Below are 23,905 nucleotides of genomic sequence, written 5' to 3'. Positions count from 1 at the left end.
GATTGAGAACTTGACCTTTATAGTCTTTATCGTTTTTTAATCTTCTTGCCACCTATCAGCTATGGGACCTTTTAGGCAAATTATTTTACCTTATCTGTTAAAGGGGAAGATACTTGCTTCTGGATTATGTGGGTTAAATCAAAGAGGAGATTTTGGTTTTAGCATGGCACTGAGTGAGGAGTAAGGGTTCAAAAGGAGGTAGTTAATGAAGGTGATTTTAACTTTTGGTATACCACACTTCTTTTGAGGAATACAAAGGGAAATTAGAGCAAATCCTGCATTTAAATAGAGCAGACATCTCCGTTAGCTAATAAGATGTTGACAGTAAGCTACCACCAAAGGTAGAAAGAAATGTGAATTGTTAGGAAGTTTGTTTTCTATTCTTTTTTTTTAGAATAATGGCTGATTTTGAAAAAAGTGATACATGTTCATTACATTAAAAGTATAAAAGGGGGGTAATCCTACCATCCAAAATAACAAATCAATTGCTAACAATTTGTAGTCATCATTTCAGACATCTATTTAGGCATATACATAGACATATTTTAGAAAAATTATATTGTTATTTTTTAGTAAAAATATTTAATTGTATTTATTCTCGATTGAGGGGAAGGGGAACTAAAATGAAACTAAAGGGATTGCTGAAACAATATACTTCTGTATCACAAGAGATTAGTTTCGAAAAGTCTCTCTCTAAAGTTAAGAAATGTTATTTAATAGCTTGAATTTTATCATGACTTTTAAAAATTATGTTCTAACTTCAGACAGCAGCATTTGCTTTCCAAACATGAAAGATGAGCATAACTGTACACTTTGGCTTTTCTACCAGTGTTGCCCCCAACTTTTGTGTTTTAAAAAAATGTTTTATATTGTTAAGCTTTGTGTCATTTACATTCTCTTCAATAATCTGAATTCCCAAAGACTCTCTTAGTTATATATTTAAATTGATTCAGTCCCTACCATTATGCTTTGTGCTTTCCTCTGCTTTGGCTATTTTGATTCATTTCTTAGTTGGATAGATTTCAGAGCAGTTTTTTTCAAGAAGAGTTCATGATTGCTGTGTTCTTTAAGATCTTGGATACATAAGAACAACTGTTGTGTAGGCAAATTGGGTATAAAATTTTCAGTTGATGTTTTTCCTTTTTACAACTGTATGGTCATTCCAGCCTGCTTTCTGACTTCGTTGTGAAGTCTGAAGCCAAACCTAATTCTCCCATCATTCCTCTCTCAACTGCCACTGCTGCCTTTTCCTCCTAGCCCTCCCCCCTCCTCCTTCTCCCTTTCCACCTGTCTTCCTCCTATCAGCTATCAGTTGTTTCTCTTACTTTCTGTCTTGGGATTGGTAATTATGTGTCAGTTTTTCCTGGACAAGGTGAACCGTTTTGGTTTGCAGTATCAAATTTACTTCAGATAATTTTTCTGATTGTCTTTGAACCTCATTTCCCTTTATTTCAGAAGTGCCAATTATACTTTCATTGGCTTTTTTTTTTTCATATCTCCTTCTGAAATTTTGGTCTTCAAGTAAACTTGAAAATTTCCTCAGTTGTTATTTATTGCATTGTATTGTATTTTTTTTATTTGATTTTACTTTTTTAGAGAAAGTGTGAGCCGGGGAGAGGGGCAGAGGGAGGGAGAAAGAGAGAGACAAGGAAAGAGAGAGAGAGAGAGAGAGAGAGAGAGAGAGGGAGAGCAAATCTTTTTTTTTTTCTTCCAAGTTTTTATTTATTTATTTATTTATTTTTCAATATATGAAATTTATTGTCGAATTGGTTTCCATACAACACCCAGTGCTCATCCCAAAAGGTGCCCTCCTCAATACCCATCACCCACCCTCCCCTCCCTCCCACCCCCCATCAACCCTCAGTTTGTTCTCAGTTTTTAACAGTCTCTTATGCTTTGGCTCAGGAGAGCAAATCTTAAGCAGGCTTCATGCTCAGTGCAAACCCGAACTTGTGGCTCATTCCCATGACACTGGGATCATGACTTGAGCTGATATCAAGAGTCAGACACTCAACTAACTGAGCCACCCGGGTGTCCCCTCAGTAGTTATTTTAATATTTTTTCTGCAATAGAAATACCCGTTTTATAATCATCCACAGTGCTAGGATCAACCTTAACGGGGAAAAATGGAGGTATGATAAACAGAGGGTCTGCTAATAGTTGGACAGAAAGTTGTTAATGATTCTAGAACTAAATGAAGCTTAAAATATAATTTCAAATTTCAAAACTGTCCCTTTTATCAACCAGTTGCTGGTTCATATACTACTTTTTCCTCTAAGACACTAAGAGGTTGAAGCCTGTTAGACCGTGTTTGTATTTTACAGGAACAGAACTTAAGGATGGGAGGGTTAGGGGGCGTCTGACTGGCTCAGTTAAGTGGCCAACTTCGGCTCAGGTAATGATCTCGTGATTCATGGGTTCAAGCCTTGTGTCAGGCGCTGCTGTGCTGACAGCTCAGAGGCTGGAGTTTGCTTCAGATTCTGTGTCTCCCTTTCTCTCTCTGCCCCTCTCCCACTCTTACTCTGTCTCTCAAAAAATAAACACTAAAAAAAGGTTTTTTTTTAAATAATTAAAAAAAAAAAAGTATGGGAGGGTTAGGGCAGATACTGTCAGAAGCTCTGGACTGCTTCTTACTGTTAAAACATAGTCAAGCCTGAATTGATTCAGTTGTTGGAGGAAGTGTTCTCAGACTTGGTTAGGGAGAATTTGTAAGATGTATATGTTATGTTAGAATGCTTATTCATTTTTGATCTCTACAATGGATAGAGTTCATATTAAAACCCAAATTATCAGAAGCATATTGGAACTAATCCACTAACACTTGAACTGATGAGCTTGGTAATGCATAATTTTTGACAATGATAAAACTTTTGAATTAGCCTGTAAATACATTAGCCTGAGATTGTCTATAATAGTGCTGACCTAGAACGTAGGATTATCTTCAATCACAATTTTATTATATTCTAAAATATAAGTTGAGTGATATTATACAGTGGATCATTGAGATTTAAGAATCTGCCAAGCATTCGAGGGAATTGCTGTGTAGGTATGAAGGAAAAATCAATGTGCCTGAAACAAAAACACATAAACTGAAGTACTAAGAATGCTAGTAGTTTAGAAAAGAGGGATGAAAAGGTATCTTGGAAAAGTCAGAATTTGTACTGATCCTTGAAATTTGGATTGATTTAGATTTAACAAAGGGGAAGAAGGAAAAAAAATTGGTGGGGGAAGAAAATGAAGAAAAGGTAGGCATAAGGTAAAGGTAAATATGAATATGGTTGTAGAGGGCAGATTATGAAGCATTTCCTGACTCTTTTAGGCAGAGTTAGGAGCCCTTTCTGTTCCCATAGCACCTTTTCCTATCACAATTACGGCACTGATGTTATGATAGTAATAACTTACATGTCTCTTGCCTATTAAACTGTTGGACTTCTTGAGGGTAGGAGGTTTCCATGTCTCATTTACCTTTGCAAGCCCAGTCCCTCATACTTTGAGGGAAGGGAGAGAATTAAACTTTAAATTTCTATCATAGTAGGCTGTGCCTCAAGCATCTAGATTAGAATATATGTAAATGAAGACAGTGAATCCTTTCTTTCTAAAGCAAATAGGTGTTGATGAGTACTGGGAAATAAAACTGGATAAATAGGGTGATGCCAGATTAAGATGGTTGGAAAGTTGAGCATCAGAAATTGAAGTCACCAGGACAGGACTAATGCTGGTGATCAATGAGGACCAGTTACACCACCTTTGCAAATTGGATTTAAATCCATAAAGAGCATTGTACCTTCTGGAGCTGGTAATAATAAACACAAACTTCTAGAGGGAAAAATGCCTGGCACCAAGGTTGTTCAGATGATTTAGAAGACATTCTTTCTCTCCCTGTATATTTAGATTCTGTAGCCTTTTAGGAAGCTTACCTTGCTCCATTCTGCCTTTCCACTGAATATCTGAGACAATCTATAGTGCAAAATTTTACACTGAATTATCAGAACTGATATTTGGTGTCTGCCCTGTGCTAGATACATCACTTACATTATTTTTTTTAGTAGAATAATTCTGAGGTTGAAACTGGCCCTTTTTATTTTAATTCTTTTTTAAGTCCAGTTGACATACAATGTTGTATTAGTTTCAGGTATACAGCGTAGTGACTCACTATCTCTGTACCTTATGCTATGCTCACCACAAGTTTAACTACCGTCTGTCACCTTACAATAGTATTACAATATCATTGACTATATTTCCTTTGCTGTGCCTTTTCTTCCCATGAATTTTTCACTCCATAACTAGAATCCTGTATCTCCTATTCTCCTTAACCCACTTTTTCCATTCCCATACCTCCCTTCCCTGTAGCAATCATCAGTTCATTCTTTATAGGTTTCATTCTGCTTTTTGTTTATTCATTTGTTTTTTAGATTCCACATATGAGTGAAATCATATAGTATTTGTCTTCCTCAGTCTGACTGATTTCATTTAGCATAATACCCTGTAGGTCCATCCATGTTGTTGCAAATAGTATGACCTCTTCCTTTTTTTTTTTTTTTTTTTTTTAGTGCTATGTAATATTCCTGTGTGTATACACTACATCTTTATCCATTCATCTATCGATGGACACTTAGGGTGCTTCCTTATCTTGGCTAATGTAAGTAATGCTGCAGTAAACATAGAGGTGCATATATTGGTATTTTCATTTTCTTTCAGTAGTACAATTATTGAGTCATAATGTACTTCTATTTTTAATTTTTTGAGGAACCTCCATACTATTTTCCGCAGTGGTTGCACCAACATTGTACAAGCGTTCCTTTTTCTCTACATCCTCACTAACACTTGTTATTTCTTGTGTTACTTATTTTAGCCATTCTGACAGGTATGAAGTGATTTTGATTTGCATCTTTCTGATGATTAGTGGTATTGAGCATCTTTTCATGTGTTCATTGGCCATCTCTGAGTCTTCTTAGGAAAAATGTCTGTTCAGTTTCTCTAAAACTAGCCCTCCTTAAAATTGAATCAAAGTGTTTAATTTTCCAAAGGACACACAGCTAGTAAGTTAGTAAGGCCTGGATCTGAACCCAGGGTAGCTTGCTCTGAAGTTTGCTCCTCAGCCCAAAACAGCCTGCTAGAACAGGGCCATTTTGGTTATTTGTAAGACTTTAATTTGATTACTCTACAGATTGCCACAGAACATTAATCTACTTTTGATCTCTTTTCTCCGTCATTTCCTCTCTAAAGTGGCGGTGGGGCAGTTTGAAGAAGTGTCATTCTTATTTTTACTTTTTTCTCTTTTGGGTCACATAAACCATTGTTGTTTTTTTTTTTTTTGTCTTTGCCAGAATATATGATATTGTACTTTATGGAATACTCATTTGTAGTAGCAAGAGACCTAGCACCTCACACCAGGGCATCAGGCCAGGCAACCTCTGGCCCAATGAATTGGATACTATAATATTTCTCTGCTTTTGGCCACTGCTATCTACAGAATAATTGCCTCAGTAAATTTGTAGCAGCCCTATTTAGAAGCAGTATGTGAATGTGTAAATAAGTGAACACTGACCTCAAGTCAGCTAGTTAACATCTCAGAAGAAAGCAATAACATTTTGAATTTTTCTTGGGCATAGTTCTCAGACTTGTTCTGGTAGTAATAATTCTAGAGCAGTCCTGCTCAACTTTTTGTCAGTTACCCATAGCAAAGGTACGTTTTGCATTACAATCCAGTACGTACTTGTGAGTGTGTGAAACAGATTTATAAAAACAATATTTTCCCTACTATAAGAGATGTAGTATCATATTTTGTATTAAATTGTGTTTTATAAAAAAAAAAAAAAAAAAAAAAAACAAGTCCTGGGTGGAACCCATTAAACTTCATCACTCCCTTACAAAATGCTGTGGTTGGAGGATAAACTTGATGTAATCCGTGTCGTTCTTCAGAAACCTCTTTTACTCCCCTCTCCTTCCCTCTCCTTGTTGCTCAAATCTCTTTTGCTTCTCTGTACTTCTATAGCTTCACTCAGGTCTGTTCGTTTCTCTCCTTTCCTCATCCTCCCCTTCATTTTTTGAACCTTCCCACTCCATCGAGGGAGAGCTGTACCTTTTCATTACAGCAGTACAAAACTGTAAAATATTTATGTGCATTACAGTGTTGCTTTATTTTTTTTTTTAGTTTAGATGAATTTAATTTCTTTGTGTTTCTCATCTTCAAAACAAAATTAAATTACTTCTAACAAGAGCAGCATGTACAATTTTACCTTCCTGTGAGCTACTTATTCATAGTAAAAAGTTTCTCATGTTTATAAACTATACCAGCAATATTAAAAATACTATTTTAATATAGTACTTTGAAATTGAAATTGAAGCAGTATACTTGCTATATTATAGCCTGTTTATGGTTTTTGTTTTGTTTGCAGATATAACCTCCTATGTGTCTGGAGCTATACCTATGTGAGAATGTAACTTTCAGGATAATTAGAAACTGCAAAAACATCCTTCAGTTCTTGTGTATTTATTGAGTCACTTAATCGTATTCATGCTATTACTTTAATCTCTCACAGTTTTTCCTTCCTCTCATTTCTCACTGCTGCTATCTTATTCATCTTTCTCCTAGATTATTGTAATGAGCTCCTGGCTAATTCTCCCTGAACTCTCTGTTTATCCTCCTCCGTAGTGATAGTCTGTAATAGAAATTGATCTGCTAGTGACTGCTTACATTGCTTCAGTGGCTTTCTGCCCACCTGAGGATAGAGTCTAAATTGTTTGGCATGTCTTTTTAAGGCTCTTTAGTGGATTGCATCCATTCTCTCTTTGACAAATATGGTTTTGGGGGGCGGGGGGGGAGGGGGGGAAAAGGGTAATAACATATGCACAGCAAGCAGCCCGTGGTTTCTACAGTATGTCATGTACTTGAGTCCTTTTGCATTATGTTACTTTATCTGCAAGTCCCTTTCTTTTTATTCAGCTATCCTTCAAGTCTCATCTGAGATGGTACTCTAGGAATTTGTTCTAGCAGTTTTCTTGGCACTTATCTCAGTGTATTACGTCTGCTTGTATGTGAGCCTCCCATATACTGGGAGTTCCTAGACAGAAGAGAGGCATCTTCATTTGGGTCTCCCTGTGGTGCCTGGCTACGAAGATGTCAGGTGCTGAGTATATATGGAGGGCAACAAGACGCATCTGGGCCTTGTCCTCCCTAAGCTTTTGATCCACCAAGAGAGGCAGATATTTAAGCAAGTACAGTAAACTATAATAGAAGTGTGAGATGTTAAGGACTTCTTTTCAAGATGGTATTTAAGATGAACACTAAAGGAATTACCAAGAATTAGCCAGTTGGTGAAGAAAAGTAAATAGAATTTTGTTATAGGAGTAATAGCCTGTATAAAGGCCCACAGGGAAAGGTATGCCACAACTGAGAAACAGAGGTAATGTTCCATGGCTTAGGGTTCATATGGCAAGAAATAAAGCTACAAAATGTGCAGAAAGCTCAGTCATTACATTACATCCTTTACAAATAGGATGACCATAGAATCTGTCTTCTGAACTGCAAAACTTTTGAGAGTGAAGTGAGGAGCTTTTAATAATTTAAGCCAAGACAACAGGACTAAATAGACCACCCTAGATAAACTGGAAGTCATGGTGAGTTTGAACTTTATCCTAACAGCATATAGGGATTCACCAAAGGACTTTTAAATAGACCAGATTTACATTTTAAAAATCATTGTAGCTCTGGTGTGGCGGGGAGCTATTGTAATAATGAGGCCAAAGGACATGATGACTTCAAACAGGAGTGGATGTGGATTTGGGAGAGATTTAGGAAGTGAAGATTGATTAATCTGATTGATTAATCATAGGTAGGAGTTAAGAATGATACCTGATTTCTTTCTTATTTCAGAGAAGGACATGACAGTTCTCAGATATGAATGGGCAGGATTGGGGATGTGTTCTGCTCATGATGTCAAATTGTATGAGCCTTCTGTTCATATTATTATTTTTTCCATTCTTTAAACTATATGTTTCCAGTTGTTTTAGGTCTTATGTCAGGGAGCAAATACTTCCTGTTTTCCAAAGACTTTAAAGAATGATGTATAAAATACTTTGTTTAGTTTTTCTCTTTCTTGAGTAGGAAGTAATCTTGGACCAGTGAGCGGTTGTAGAGCTGTAGGCTAGGTTTAATAAAACGAATTTATTAAATGAAAAAAATGGTGGGATTATGGGCGTTTATTATATTTTATTCTTTTTTATATTTCTAAATATTTAAAAATGGAGAAATGTTTAGCCATTTGTCGCTCATATAAATGTAGTTTTCATTTGTTGAGTCTATGCTATTGGTTTTTTTTTTTTCTTTTTTTTTTTTTTTCCAACGTTTATTTTTTTGGGGACAGAGAGAGACAGAGCATGAACGGGGGAGGGGCAGAGATAGAGGGAGACACAGAATCGGAAACAGGCTCCAGGCTCCGAGCCATCAGCCCAGAGCCTGACGCGGGGCTCGAACTCACAGACCGTGAGATCGTGACCTGGCTGAAGTCGGACGCTTAACCGACTGCACCACCCAGGCGCCCCTATGCTATTGGTTTTAAAAACACTTCATTTAATCCTCACAGTAACCTCATGGGTAGGTGATATTCCCATTTTACAGATATGGTAAGACTGAAAGAAATAATGTTGCCATAGTTGACACAGTTAAGCGGCAGAACGATATTTGAACCTAGGTTGATCTAACTCTGATCTCTATACACTTAACCTTTAGACCATATGTGGTCTTTAGAGACTACAAAAAAAGATTCAAACAGCTGTCCAACTGTCTTCCTTTTTACATTGGCAGTAAGCTGTACATACATAAACTTCAGAGTAGAAGTTAAACATCTTCTAGTATGGGTGTAATAGTTTAGAACTGTTAGAACTGTCATCGGGTTCTCCCTGAGTAGCAGTTTGAATGGCAGCACTCCCGAACAGTTGTGGCTTATGTGTGTGATTAAAAGAAACAAATGAGGAATCTACTTGGGTGTCCTGGGTTTCTGAACCTCCAGTGTAATACACTGTCCTTGGAGAACTTGAGCTGATCCTCACCAGCGACTAAAGCTGGTAATATATAATGTTTAGAGAAGTGGATCTGTGTAGAATCCTTTATAATGTTCAAGCTCTGTTTGCTTTATAATAGAGAACTTCCTGTACCGGATTCAGGATTGATGAAGTCAGAGGTCTGTGCTTCCTTATCAGCAGGTAAAATTTGACGTTTTCAAAATATGTATATTGAAGTATCATTTTGTGTCTGTATTCAGGCCTAGCCAAAATGAATTCATTAAATTGGAAGCTTCTCATTCTAGAGTTTGTTAAAACATGTTTTATAGTTTGTCAGTTTTCCTCAGTTCTATTGCTTGGTTGACAGATGAGATTGAGAGATTTTCCATTTGATTATTTAGTAAGTAACTTTGTTCAGCTTTACCTACAAAAGAGAGGATCATTGACCTTAGAAATTTGGTGGCATTATTTTTAAATGGAAGTATGTATTTAAACCTTATCACATTTTAAATCTGAATCCTTTTTATAATTTTTTGTAATTTACAGTTAATCATAAGTTTGAATACCTGGGTCTTCACAAGAAATATTTTGAAAGTTAATTGTACTTTAAAGTTTTAAAAACATATTTAAAATAACTGGATGTAATCAAGAAACATTCTTAAATTTATCTTGATATATCTCAGTTTGTCTTAGGGCCATTCTTTTTATATCTAATATAATGGAGTTATTTTGAAAGAGGGAGGAATAATTGTATAGTTTGCTGAAAACTACTTCATGTTTGTCACATTGGACTTTAAAAGAGTCTGAATTCTAACTCATTTTTAGAACAATCTTTGAATAACTTAGTTATTTCACTGTTTGAAGTTTCTACAGTTGAGTATTCTTTCTTTTCAGCAAATGAGATAAAACATGATTCCAAAGATGAAAACATTTCCCTAGGGGAAATTACTAATGAGACCTCTGAAAGTGAAAATCTGGAAGACTTCAGTGAACACATAAAAAGTTCAGACTTGGATGAAAAGGTACAAGAGACTCTTGCATTTTCTTATTTCCTGGTCTAAACAGTGGTAATGCAGAATTTCATCTTAACAATGCTGTCAGTAGTTCAGACTTGGATGAAAAGGTACTGTGGGAATCTTCTGCATTTTCTTATTTCTTGGTCTAAATAGTTATAATACAGAAATTCATCATAACAGTGTGGTCAGGTAACAAGTGTAACGCCTTTTTATTGAGGAAAAGAATTGCATCATTCTGCTCCTAAGGATATATTGTTTGATGCTTTGCATAAGCACACTATTTACAAGTTTCACATGTCTGGGAAAATAAGGTGTTTAATTATTATTTAGTTTTTTTGTTTGTTTTTTTTTAGTGTCCTGAAGTTGGTCTCAAACCTACATAAGTCTCTAAATTATTACTTATTTTTCTGCCTCATTAAACACAAAGTTCTGAATATCACTTGATCTTTAAAATTTAAGAATATCCTAGTGCTCAAGGGCTATGAATGCACACAGCAGTTATTTAACCACAGATCCAGAAGGCATATTGGAACGATGGCAGAACATACCACTGGCATATGGTATGGGGAAAAGTTTGGATATAAAGTTTGTTCTTGTTTTCTGCCAGAAAATGTGTATGATTGTCCTGACCTTTTGCATAATTCATTTGACTTCCTAGGCAACTATTTCATACTTTCTTTTTTCTCATTATTCCTCCTCTTTCATCCTCATGGCTAACAACCTAGTTTCCTACTTTCCAAGAAAATTGAAGTAACTGGAAAAGAACATCCTGATTCCTTACCAAAACATTAGCCACTTAACCTGCATCTGCTCCCCAAACTCCAGCTTCTCTTCAATTACAATAGGTGATTTAGCCAAGGATATTCCTTCCACTTATGTGCTAAAGTCCATCTCTTCTCTCTCTCAAAATATTACTGCAGTAATTCTTCTTTTATTGTTGGATTATTCTCATCAATATATAAATATGCTGTTCTCCCATTTTCAAACAGAACAAAAACCTTTACATAGTCCCATTTTTTTTTCCAGCTGTCACCCTATTTCTCAAAAGGCATATCTATACCCACTATTTCTAGTTTCTCTCCTCCAGTTCTCTTGAACCCATTCCAAAGATATTTGCCTTTACTGCAACCAGAATTATCCTTTAACTCTCTGGTTGACCTCCTTGTTGCCGAATCCAATGAACATTTTCTCAGTCTTAATCTTACTTAACCTGTCATCATTATTTGTCACAGTTGATCACACTTTCCTTGAAACCCTGACTTTCAGGGTAAACATACTTGCCTGGTATACTTTTTGCCTTTCTGTCTGCAACTTCCCAACTAATGTTGCTGGTGTCTCCTAATCTCCCTGACCTCTACATATTAGAATGACCTAGAGCCTAGACCATGATGTGTTCTTCTTTCCTATGTAGATTTGCTCTTTAAATGGTCTCATGCAACCTCATTGAATTAAATGCCATCTGTGTGCTAAGACGCTCAAATTTATAACTGCAGCCTGAACTTTCTGAACTGCAGACCTTTATGTCTAGTTGTCTACTGGATTTTTCCACTTGGATGTCCAATTAGACATATAAAACTTAACATGTTCAAACTGAATTCCTAAAACATCTATATACAGCCTACCAGACTCATTTCAGCTGTAGGAACACACGCAGGCTGAAAGTAAAGGGAAGGAAAAAGATGTTCAGTGCAAATGGAAACAAAAAGCTGGTGCAGCTATACTTGTATCAAACAAAATAGACTTTAAAAAAGAGAGTGTAATTAAAGACAAAGAGATGCAGTACATAATGATAAAGTAGTTAATCCAGCAAGAAAATATAACATTTATAAATATGTATGCACCCAACATAAGAGCGTCAAAGTATATAATATAATTGTATATACTATACAATAATAGTAGAGGACTTTAACATCTTACTTACATCAGTCATCAAAACTGAAAATCAGGGGCACCTGAGTGGCTCAGTTGGTTAAACAGCCGACTTCCACTCAGGTCATGATCTCGCAGTTTGTGGGTTCAAGCCCCACATTGGGCTCTGTGCTGACAGCTCAAAGCCTGGAGCCTGCTTCGGATTCTGTATCTCCCTCTCTCTGCTCCCCCCCTCCACTCCTGCACGCTCGCTCTCTCTCTCTCTCTCTCTCTCTCTCTGAGAAGTAAATAAATATTTAAAAATATCCTTTTAATTAAAAAAAAAAACAACTGAAAATCAGTAAGGAAACATAAACCTTAAATGACATTTTAGACCAGATGGACTTAATAGATATATATGGAACATTCCATCCAAAAGCAGCAGAATATAAATTCCTCTCAAGTTCACACAGAATACTGTCTAGAATAGATAAGGTGTTAGGTCACAAAGCAAGTCTCATTAAATGCAAGAAGGTTTAAATCCCATCAAGCATATCAAGCACATCTAGCATACCACTATTGTATGAAACTAGAAATAAATTACAAGAGGAAAATCAGAAAAATCACAAATATGTGGAGAATAAACAACATGCTACTGAACAATTGGTGAATCATAGAATAAATCAAAAGAGAAAAAAATACCTAGACCAATGAAAACGGAAATATGGCATACAAAAATCTACAGGGTGAAGTAAAAGCAGTTCTGAAAGGGAGGTTGATAGCATGCAGGCCTACCTCCAGAAACAGGAGAAATCTCAATTTAATGGTACATCAGAAAGAACTAGAAAAAGAATAAAGCCAAAAGTTAGTAGGAGGAAGGAAATAATAAAGATCAGAATGGAATAAATGAAATAGAGAATAAAAAGACAGTAGAAAAGATCAGTGGAACCAAGAGCTGGTTCTTTGAAAAGATAAAATTGACAAGACTTTTGGCCAGACTTAGAAACAACAACAACAAAAACAAGACTCAAATAAAATCAGAAGTGAAAAAGAAGTTATAACTGATACCACAGAAATACTAGGAACTATAGTTCACTATGAATTATGAATTATAGACCAAAAACTTGGACAACCTAGAAGAAATAGATAAATTCCTAGAAAGTTACAATTTTCCAAGAGTGAATTATGAAGAAATAGAAAATCTGATTATAATTACTAGTAAGGAGATTGAATCAGCAATCAAAAACCTCCCAAAAATTAAAGTCCAGGACCACTGGACTTCATTGGTGAATTCTATCACACATTCAAAGATTTAACACCTACCCTCCTTCACAAACTTTTTCCAATAACTGAAGAGGAGGAAACAGTTCCAAACTCACTTTACAAGGCCTGATACTAAAACCAGACACAGATACCACAAAAAAACGAAAATTACAGGCCAAGATCCCTAATAAACACAGGTGCAGAAACCTTCAACAAAATCAAATTCAACCTTAGGAATTCTACAGTACGTGAAAAGGATTGTGCACCATGATCAAGTGGGATTTACTCCACAGATACAAGGATTATTCAGCATCCGCAAATCAAATCAATGTCATATGCCACATTAACAAAATGAAAGATAAAAATGTATGATCATCTCAATAGATACAGAAAAGCATTTGATAAAATTCAACATCCATTGATGATAAAAACTCAACAAAGTGGATAGAGAATGTACCTCAACATAATCAAGACTGTATATGACAAACCCACAGCTAATGTCATATGCAACAGTGAAAGGTTAAAAGCTTTTCCACTGAGATCAAGAACAAGACAAGGATTCCCACTGTCCCTACTTTTATTCGACATAGCATTGGAAGTCCTAACAAGGACAGTTAGGCAAGAAAAAGAAATAAAAGATATCCAGATTGGAAAGGAAGAAGTAAAACCATCACTATTTGCTGGTGACGTGATATTATATATAGAAAACCCTCAAGACTCCACCACTAAAGCTGTTAGAACTAATAAATGGATTCAGTAAAGTTTCAGGACACAAAGTTAGTATTCAAAAATCTGTTGTGTTTCTGTATAATAATAGCTATTAACAAAAGAAATCCAAAAAATCCCATTTATGGGCACATCAAAAAGAGTAAAATACCTATGAATAAATTTAACCAAAAACTATAGGTTACACTGAAAACTGTAAGACATTGGGGTGCCTGAGTGGCTCAGTTGGTCAAGCATCCAACTTTGGCTTAGGTCATGATCTCATGGTTCATGAGTTCAAGCCCTGTGTCGGGGTCTATGCTGATGGCTCAGAGCCTGGAGCCTGCTTTGGATTTTCTCTCCCTCTCTCTCTCTTTCTCTCTCTGCCCCTCTGCACTCGTGTTCTGTCTATCCCTCTCTCTCAAAGATAAACATTTGAAAAAATTTAAAAAACTATAAGACATTGATGAAAGAAATTAAAGACACAAATAAATGGAAAGATATTCTGTGCCCATGGATTGGAAGAATTAATATTGGTAAAATGACCATACCACCCGAAGCAATGTACAGATTTGATGCAATCCCTATCAAAATTCCAATGGCATTTTCCACAGAACAAGAAAAAATACTTCTAAAATGTATATGGAACCACAAAAGACCTTGAATAGCCAAAGTAGTCTTAAAAAGGAACAAAGCCAGAGGTATCACACTCCCTGATTTCAAACTATACCATAAACCTATAGTAATCAAAACAGTATGGTGTTAGCATAAAAACACACATAGATTAGTGGAACAGAATAGACAGCCCGGAAATAGACCCAAGTATATATGGTCAATTAATTTACGATAAAGGAAGTAAGGACATACAATGGGGGAAGGACAGTCTCTTCAGTAAAAAGTTTTGGAAAAATTGGCCAGCTACATGCAAAAGAATGAATACGGATTACTATTTTGCACCATATACAAAAATTAACTCAAAATGGATTAAAGACTTGACTTTAAGACCTGAAACCATAAAGCCTAGAAGGAAACATAAGCAGTAATCTCCTTGACATAAATCTTAGCAAAGTTTTTTTGCATCTGACTCCAAAGGCAAGGGAAACAAAGCAAAACCAAACAAATGGGGCCACACGAAACAGAAAAGCTTCTGCACAGAGAAGGGAACTACCAAACAACAAAATGCAAAGGCAACTTAACGGGAAGAGACATTTGTAAGTCATATATCAGATAAGGGGTTAATGTCCAAAATATGTGAAGAACTCCTACAACTCAATAACAAAGAAAAACAATCTGATTTAAAAATGGGCAGAAGACCTAAATGGGCATTTTCCAAAAGAAGACATCCAGTTGGTGAACAGACACATGAAAAGGTACTCAACATCACTCATGATCATGGAAATGTAAATCAAAACCACAGTGAGATATCACCTTAACATCTGTCTGAATGGTTGTTATTCAAAAGACAAGGAATAACAAATGCTGGTGAGGATATGGAGAAAAAGATACAGAGAAAACTTTTGTATACTGTTGGTAAGAGTGTAATTTGGTATAACCACTATGGAAAAAAAGTATGGCAGTTCCTAAATAAAACTAAAAATAGAACTACCATACAATCTAGCAGTTCCACTACAGGGTATCCAAAAAAACCAAAAATATTAATTCAAAAAGATACATGCACTCCTGTGTTCATTGCAGTATTATTTACCAGTATTACGCTAAGTAAAGTAAGTCAGGCAAAGAAAAAGAAATACTTTATGATTTCACTATTTGGAATCAAAACAACAACCACAATAAAACCCAGACTCAAAGATATAGAGAACAGATTGGTTGTTGCCAGACAGGAGTGGGGGGGGGGGGTGTGGTGGGGCAAAATGGGTGAAGGGTGGTCAAAAGGTACAAACTTTCAGTTACAAAATAAGGGGGTACAATCTACAGCATAGGGAATATAGTTAATATTGTATTCACTTTGTATAGTGACAGATGGTAATTAGATCAGTTGTGATCATTTTGTAATGTGTACAAATCCCAAAGCGTTATGTTGTACACCTGAAGTTAATGTAATATTGTATGTCAGCTATATCTCAATAAAAAATTAAGAAAGAATTTTTTAAATTTTTTAAAAAATGAACTTCTGTTATATATCCCCTCCTCTACCACAAACTAGTTCTCCTATAATCTTCTCCTCTGTTAATGGCAACTCCATCCTTTATAATTGTTCAGACTCAAAATCTTGGATTTCCTTTCTTTTTCTCTCAGTCCATACCCAGACTGCAAGGAAAACCTGCAGGCTTTACCATCAGATGTCTAGAAACTGTCCACTTTTCATCACCCCTCACCAATACCACACAGACCCAAGTGAGGGTCATCTCTTTCCTGATTTATTACAGTCACCTTCTAGTAGATCTCCTGCTTCTAATTTTGTTCTCTTGTGGTTTATTCTTGACACAGCATTAGTTAGATCATGTCATTATTTTCAGACTCTCCATTAGTTTCTAATGACATTCAGATTCAAAGCCAAAGTCCTTACTGTGACCTGTAGTGCCCTGTATCTGTCTCCTGTACTCCTTCCCCACCTTGTTATCTCTCTGATCTCTTATACTCCTATCCATATCCATTTCACCCTGACCACACTAGCCTCCTTGCTGTTCTTAAAACATAGTAGGCTTTCTCCTACTTCAGGGCCTTTGCTCTCGCTATTTTGTCTGCCTGGATGTTCTCCTAAAAATAGTACAGCTGGTTCTCATACTTCCTTCACATCTTTACTCAGGTTTCGTGTTCTCAGAGATAACTTTCCTGGCCATTCAACCTGAAACTTCAAATGTTCTCCTTTCTCTCAACATTTCATATTCCCCTTTCTTATATTTATTATGGTTTAACATTCTGCACATTTACTTTTTTATGTTTATCTCTTCCTGCTAGAGTGAAGCTCCATGAAAGCAAGGATTTTTGTCCATTTTGCTTACTACTAAATCTCTAGCACCTAGACCAGTGGCTGATACAGAGTAATAACACAAATAATTGTTGAATACATATTGAATATGGACTCCATTTGAAAAGTCTTTAAGTGCTATAAGAGTCTTATAACACAAAGAATCTTACAAAGTACTTGCTTAATGGTTTGATGATAACAGCCAGTATGTACTCAGCCTTTATCATAATGCCAGCCAGCCAGCCACTGTTAAATGCCTAGTATGGGTTATCACATTTTATCCACATAATATAATGAGATGCTGCTCAGGAGCCCCCCAGACCACCCTCAGATTTGGTGATTTGCTAGAACTTACAGAGGTCAGCAAAGCTATTAATACTTGAGATTACATTTTATTACAGTGAAAGAGTGTACATTAAAATCCACAAACAAGAGTCACATAGGGCAGAGTCCAAGAGAAACCAGGCACAGGTTTCCAGCTGTCCTTTCTCAGTAGAGCCATGTAGACACTGCTTGCTTCTCCCAGCAATGATGCATAGCAACACAGAGAGGAATGCTAGCCAAAGGAATTTACTTGAGCCCTGGTCAGTCTTTTTTGGGGTCAGTCACATTGGCATGTCTGACTGCCTGTGTGGCTGACCTCGATCACTCAGTCTCTCCATACCCTCCAGAGGTCAGGCTGGATACCAGATGACCTGAGGCCCCCACCATAAATCAAATTGTTAGTTTAGACTGTCTAGAGTGGCCCAAAGCCCCTACCATGAATTACACTATTAGTATACACTGTCTGGTCCCAGACCCCCAAGCAAGCAAAAACACATTACCAAAGGCAGCACATTCCAAGGGCTTAAAAGTTCCCTCCAAGGAGTAGATCAAGGACCATACCTTCAATGTACACAGTATCGACAACCCTGACTTGCTGAGTTACTCATTTGCTGCACATGGGGCATGTGCTATTATTCTTTTTAATAGATGAAGAAACAGATTTTGAGTCTGTATCTTGTCCAAGGTCTCACAGCAGAGTCCCTTGACTTATAGTATAGCAAGGGTTGGCAAAGTTTTTTTCAAAGGGCTAGATGGTAAAATTCCTGTATGGCTTTGTGGGCCCTATAGTTGCTGTTGCAGCTCTGCCGTCATAACATGAAAGAAGCCATAGACAATATATAAACAAATAGCAGTTGCTATATTCAAGTAAATCTTTACAAAAACAGGCAGGCTGTAGCTTGCCAGCCCTTGCTCTGAAGCATTAAAAACAAACAAACGGGCGCCTGGCTGGCTCAGTTGGTTAAGCATAAGACTTTGGCTCAGGTCATGATCTTGCGGTTCGTGGGTTTGAGCCCCGTGTCAGACTCTGTGCTGACAGCCCAGAACCTGGAGCCTGCCTCAGATTCTGTGTCTCCTTCTCTCTTTGCCCTTCTCCAACTTGTGCTCTGTCTCTGTCTCTCAAAAATAAATGAATGTTAAGACAAAATAACAACAAAAACTAGTTTGTACTCTGTTCTACTTAAAGCTGAGGAAAAGACTTAATCCATTTGTTCCTGTAAGGATAGATTTTAGGAGATGTTTGCCAGAAGTCACTGAATTCTTACACTGTAAATATTTTCAAGATGTAGACTATTTTTGGCATTAATTCTTTTAAAATAATCCACAGAATTGTTTAGTTGCTTCCTAGTATAGTAAGATTTTTGGTTTTGTTTAAGAAAAGGGGATGATACATTTATTCTTCTAATATTATGGTAAGCTTCAAAGTACCAACTCTAGAAAATAATCATGACCAAACAGTAATATTTGTCTTTAAGATATCTGGCCTCCGGGCTGCCTGGGTGGCTCAGTTGGTTGAGTGTCCGACTTCGGCTCAGGTTATGATCTCATGGTTCATGAGTTCGAACCCCACATCGAGCCCTGTGCTGACAGCTCAGAGCCTGGAGCCTGCTTCGGATTTTGTGTCTACCCCTCTCTCTGCCCCACCCCCACTCTTGCTCTTTCTCTGTCTCTCACAAATAAATAAATGTTAAAAAAAAATTTTTTTTAAGATATCTGGCCCCCAAATTTGGGAATTAAACTTTGTCTCTCTCTCACTTTACATTTTAGGAATTTGAGGGGATAAATAGATTGACTTTAGGACATATGTATGGCCTACTACTTTTCTCCTTTTACATAGTTTTCTGTGAATTTTTATAAATGCTTCCTTACTGATATTTTGTATATATTTATATAATACTTACGGGATAAATATTCACGGAATAAGTATATGTATATTCTGTCTTTTCCAGTGACCTTTTATTTTGTCTTGTGTATGTAACAATTTTTAAATTTAACCATGATAGGAATTACTTAATTCTAGTTTTGAACCCCATATAGCTAAAATGCTAGTATACCGTTTTAAAATTTTTTTATTTTGAAATAATTGTAGATTCACAGGAAGTTGCAAAAGTAGTATAGAGAGGACCTGTGTATCCTTCACCTGGTTTTTTCCTGCGATTGCGTCTTTAAATGCAATATCAGAAGCAGGAATCTGATATTAAATGTATAGTATATATACCTCTCTGTATTTTATTAAATGGGCAGACTCTTTTAGCCACCACTACAATCAAGGTAAAGAATTATTCTATCACTGTAAATATCTCCCTTATGTTATTCCTTGGTTACACTTTTCTCCCTAACTCTAACATTCCTAACCTTAGCCAACCATTAATCTGTTTTCCATCTCTGTAATTTTGGTATTTTGAAATAGATGTAGATTTGCTGGAGGTTGACTAGAAGATTATCAATTTTGTTACTATTCGAAAAGAACCAGCTTTGGTTTTATTAATTTTTTTTCTCTGTTGCTCTGTTGTTTTCTATTTTACTGATTTCTGCTGATCATTACTTTCTCCTTTTTTCTGCTTACTTTGGATTTAATCTGCCATTCATTTTGTAGTTTCTTTTTTTTTTTAATTTTTTTAATGTTTATTCATTTTTGAGAGACAGAGTATCAGAGTGCAAGCCGGGGGTGGGGCAGAGAGAGAGGGAGGCACAGAATCCGAAGCAGGCTCCAGGCTCTGAGCTGTCAGCACAGAGCCTGACACGGGGCTCGAACTCACAAACCGTGAAATCGTGACCTGAGCTTAAGTCAGAGGCTTAACCAACTGAGCCACCCAGGCACCCCTCTTTTTGTAGTTTCTTAAGGTTACAACTGGGGTCACTGATTTAAAACTTATTTTCTGAGACAATTTAGTGCTATAAACATATCCATAAATACTGCCTTAGCAGGATCCCACATTTCTTTTAACTTTGAAATAGTTATAGATTCACCACAGTAGTGGCAAGAAATAACAGAAATCTCATGTACTCTTTACCCAATTTCCCCCAATGGTAACACTGCAAAGCTTTAGTATAATACCACAACCAGAATATTGACACTATAATACAGTCAGAGATACAAAACACTTCCATCACCACAAGGATCCCTTATGTTACCCTTTTATAACCATGCCTGCTTTCTCCCTGCCTCCCCCTAACCTCTCCTTAACCCTTGACAACTGCTAATCTGTTCTTCACTGCTATAATTTTATCATTTCAAGATGTTACAGGGACGCCTGGGTGGCTCAGTTGGTTCAGCGTCCGACTTCAGCTCGGGTCATGATCTCACGGTTCGTGGATTTGAGCCCCGTGTCGAGCTCTGTGCTGACAGCTCAGAGCCTGGAGCCTGCTCCGGGTTCTGTGTCTCCCTCCCTCCCTCTCTCTCTCTCTCTCTCTCTCTCTCTCTCTCTCTCTGCCCCTCCCCCACTCATGCTCGCTCACTCTCAAAACTAAACATTAAAAAAAAATTTTTTAAGTGTATTACATAAATGGAATTAGATGTACTACGTAACCACTGCAGATTGGGGTTTTTTTCACCCAGCATAATGCTCTGGATAGTCATCAAGTTTGTTGCATGTATCAGTAGTTCATTCATTTTGATTGCTTAGCAGTATTCCGTGGGATGGGTTACTCCCATTTATTTAAAAGCTGTTCACTCACTGAAGGACAACTGTCTTGTCTCCAGTTTTGGGCTATTTCAAATAAAGCTGCTATAAACATTTGTGTACAGGTTTTTGGTGAATCTAATTTTTAGTTTCTCTGGGATCAATGCCCAAGTCTGTATTTGCTGGGTTGTATGGTAATTGTATGTTTAGGTTTTAACTTAGGTGAGTTCAGCCTCCAGATTACTCTTCCACAGTAGCAGTTAGTTTAAATATTTTTTCGGTTCTTGTAACCTTAGCTGGGCTGTTTGGTGTCTAACCTTAGAGAGATACAGTTCAAGGATCAGTGAGAGATTTGCACCAGGTGTATAGCCAGATTTCAGGGTTTCCTGTCTTAGGTTCTCTCCTTTCCTGGATTCTCATCCTTATTTCCGAGTTTCTGACTATGTCCTAAATTTAGCCTTCCAGTGCATTGTTTCAGCAAGGCAAGTTCTTGGCCTTCCCAGGTGATTCCAACTAGGGCCTGCCTTCAGGAATGAAACCATGAAAGCAGAAGAGCTGGTCAGTACTATTCCTTCTTTCCAAGTGTAGACTTCGCTCCAGATTCTGCCTGCTTTTCATATCTTTCCAGTGATTTTTTTTCTATTTTATCTAGGGTTTAGAATTGTTAACTACAAGAGGATTATCCCAATAAGACATACTCTTCCATTTCTCAAAGTGGATGTATTGTTTATTCTTTTTATACAAACGGTAGCATACCATTCTTTATCTTGCTTTTTAAACTAAATATATAATGGAGATTGTTTCTTTTCAATGTATGTAATTATGCCCTGTTTTTCTAATTGTATAATTATCCACTGTATGGATATACTCTATTCAACAACTTCCACTGTTGGTGGACACTTGCTTTGTTCCCATTTTTTGCAATTTAAATATTGCTGCATTATGTACCCTTGAACATAAGGCATTTTGTATATGTGCAAGCATTTTTGGATTAATTCTTGGAAGTAGAATTGTCAGATTGGCCTACATAAAGATGACTGTGATTTATACATTCAGCAACATTGGGTAAGAATGCCAGTTTTCTCCCCACACACTAACCAACTCAGTATTAAAATTTTGTCCCATCTGTCTATTTTTACAAATGACTTTTAGTTTTAATTTGCTTTCCTCTTATGAGACTAGTTAGGCATCTTTTAGTATATTTAAAGGCCATTTACATTTTTTATGAACTTCCTTTTTATGTTCTTTGCCCATTTTTCTTCTGAGATTTTGATTTTTTTAGTTGTAGGAACTTTTCATGTATTAAATATATTCTTACATCACTCATCATCAGGGAAATACAAATGAGATATCACTTCACACCTGTCAGAATGGCTAAAATTAACAACTCAAGAAACAACAGATGTTGGCGAGGATTCAGAGAAAGGGGAACCCTCTTACGCTGTTGGTGGAAATGCAAACTGGTGCAGCCACTCTGGAAAACAGTATGAAGGTTCCTCAAAACGTTAAAAATAGAACTACACTATGATCCAGCAATTTTACTGCTAGGTATTTACCCAGAGGGTACAAAAATACTGATTTGAAGGGATGCATGCACTCCAATGTTTATAGCAGCATTATCAGCAATACCCAAATTATAGAAAGAACCCAAATGTCCATTGACTGATGAATGGATAAGGAAGTTGTGTATATATACAATGGAATATTACTCAGCCATAAAAAGAATGAAATCTTACCATTTGAAATGACATGGATGGAGCTCTAGAGTAATAGGCTAAACAAAATAAGTCCATCATAGAAGGACAAATACCATATGATTTCACTCATGTGGAATTTAAGAAACAAAACAAATGAACCTGGGTGGGGGGAGGAGGGAAAAGAGAGAAAGGCAAACCATAAAACAGACTTTAGCTGTAGAGAACAAACTGAGGGCTACTGGAGGGGAGGTGGGCAGGGGAATGGGCTAAGTGGGTGATGGGTATTAAGGAGGGCACTTCTTGTGATGAGCAATGGGTATTCTAATGAAGCTCTTCCCCATTTCAAGATTTAAAATTTTTCTTCTGTATTTCCTCCTGGTGTTTTTTTCTGTTGTTTTTTATTATGTTTGAATTTTTTATCTATCTGAATCTAAAATTTATCTTAGGAGAAAGAAGGTAGAAACAATGTAACCTTTAAAAAAATTTTTTTGACAAATGGCTTTTGTGTGCTCTGTATTCTCCAGCATAAGAAAATATCTAACATATTTATATTCACACCTGTTGGTATCATAATTTATGGTTTCTGCTTCTGGTATCATGCTTAGTCTTTCTCCACCCTCCAAATTATACCTCTATTTTGTTTTTGCTATTTCTGATATTTTTTGTATTTAAATCTTTAATAAACCTAAAAAGTATTTTGACATATGGTGAGTTGGTACCAAACTTATTTTCTATCCAGTTAGCTATACTGTTGTTCTACTTCCATTTATTGAATCATTTTTTCACAAATTTCAAATGCTATCTTTAAATTTTTCAAATTTTTATGTATGGAACTATTCCTTCTTTTTTGTTTCATTGATTGCCCAGGTCCTTTTACTGATACCATATTGTCAGTTATTTGAAAAATAAAAATGGCAAGCAAAATAAAAATAAAACAAGGAATGCTTACTTTAAAAGATTCTGAAATGTATTATAAATCTAAAATATTTTTTGGCTGTTCTTATATTTTCCTAAGAGTTCTTTACACTCACATGTAAAGTAGTTTTTAAAGTGTATGAATTAATTTAGGGAGAACTAACATCTTTACATTTAATAATCTCATTCAGGGGGCCCCTGGGTGGCTCAGTTGGTTGAGTGTCGGACTTCAACTCTGGTCATGATCTCACTGCTGGTGGGTTTGAGCCCTGCATCAGGCTCTGCTGACAGCTCCGATCCTGGAGCCTACTTTGGATTCTGTGTCTCCCCCTCTCTCTGCCCTCCTTAGCTCGCACTCTGTCTGTCTCTCTGTCAAAAATAAATAAACACTTAAAAAAAATTTTTTTTTAATCTCATTCAGGAACATAGTATATTTTTGTATTTGTTGATGTTTTATGTTTCTCACTTGATTTTTCTAATTTTCTTCGTAACAATAGTATATGCCGTGTGTATCATTATGTAATGTGTGATTATGTACTTTAAAAAAGAATAGTTGCTAAGAGCGTACATTTTCAGAGTTCT

The 23,905-nt window shown here is 36.4% G+C and overlaps 1 protein-coding gene across 5 annotated transcripts in view; it reads left to right on the top strand.

Moving 5' to 3' along the window:
* Positions 1-23,905, top strand: part of TOPAZ1 (testis and ovary specific TOPAZ 1) — a 102,527-nt gene that overhangs the window by 4,722 nt on the left and 73,900 nt on the right. For all 5 annotated transcript variants that reach the window (XM_047876596.1, XM_047876593.1, XM_047876595.1 and 2 more), the window contains 2 exons: positions 9,143-9,204; positions 9,898-10,025. In XM_047876596.1, the coding sequence (XP_047732552.1) occupies positions 9,143-9,204; positions 9,898-10,025 (190 nt within the window). The remainder of the gene's footprint in view (positions 1-9,142; positions 9,205-9,897; positions 10,026-23,905) is intronic.

The sequence above is a fragment of the Prionailurus viverrinus genome, chromosome C2, assembly GCF_022837055.1.
Source record: "Prionailurus viverrinus isolate Anna chromosome C2, UM_Priviv_1.0, whole genome shotgun sequence".
Lineage (NCBI taxonomy): Eukaryota > Metazoa > Chordata > Mammalia > Carnivora > Felidae > Prionailurus > Prionailurus viverrinus.
The sequence above is the reverse complement of the archived record's forward strand: the minus strand, read 5'-3'. Positions and strand labels throughout refer to the sequence as shown.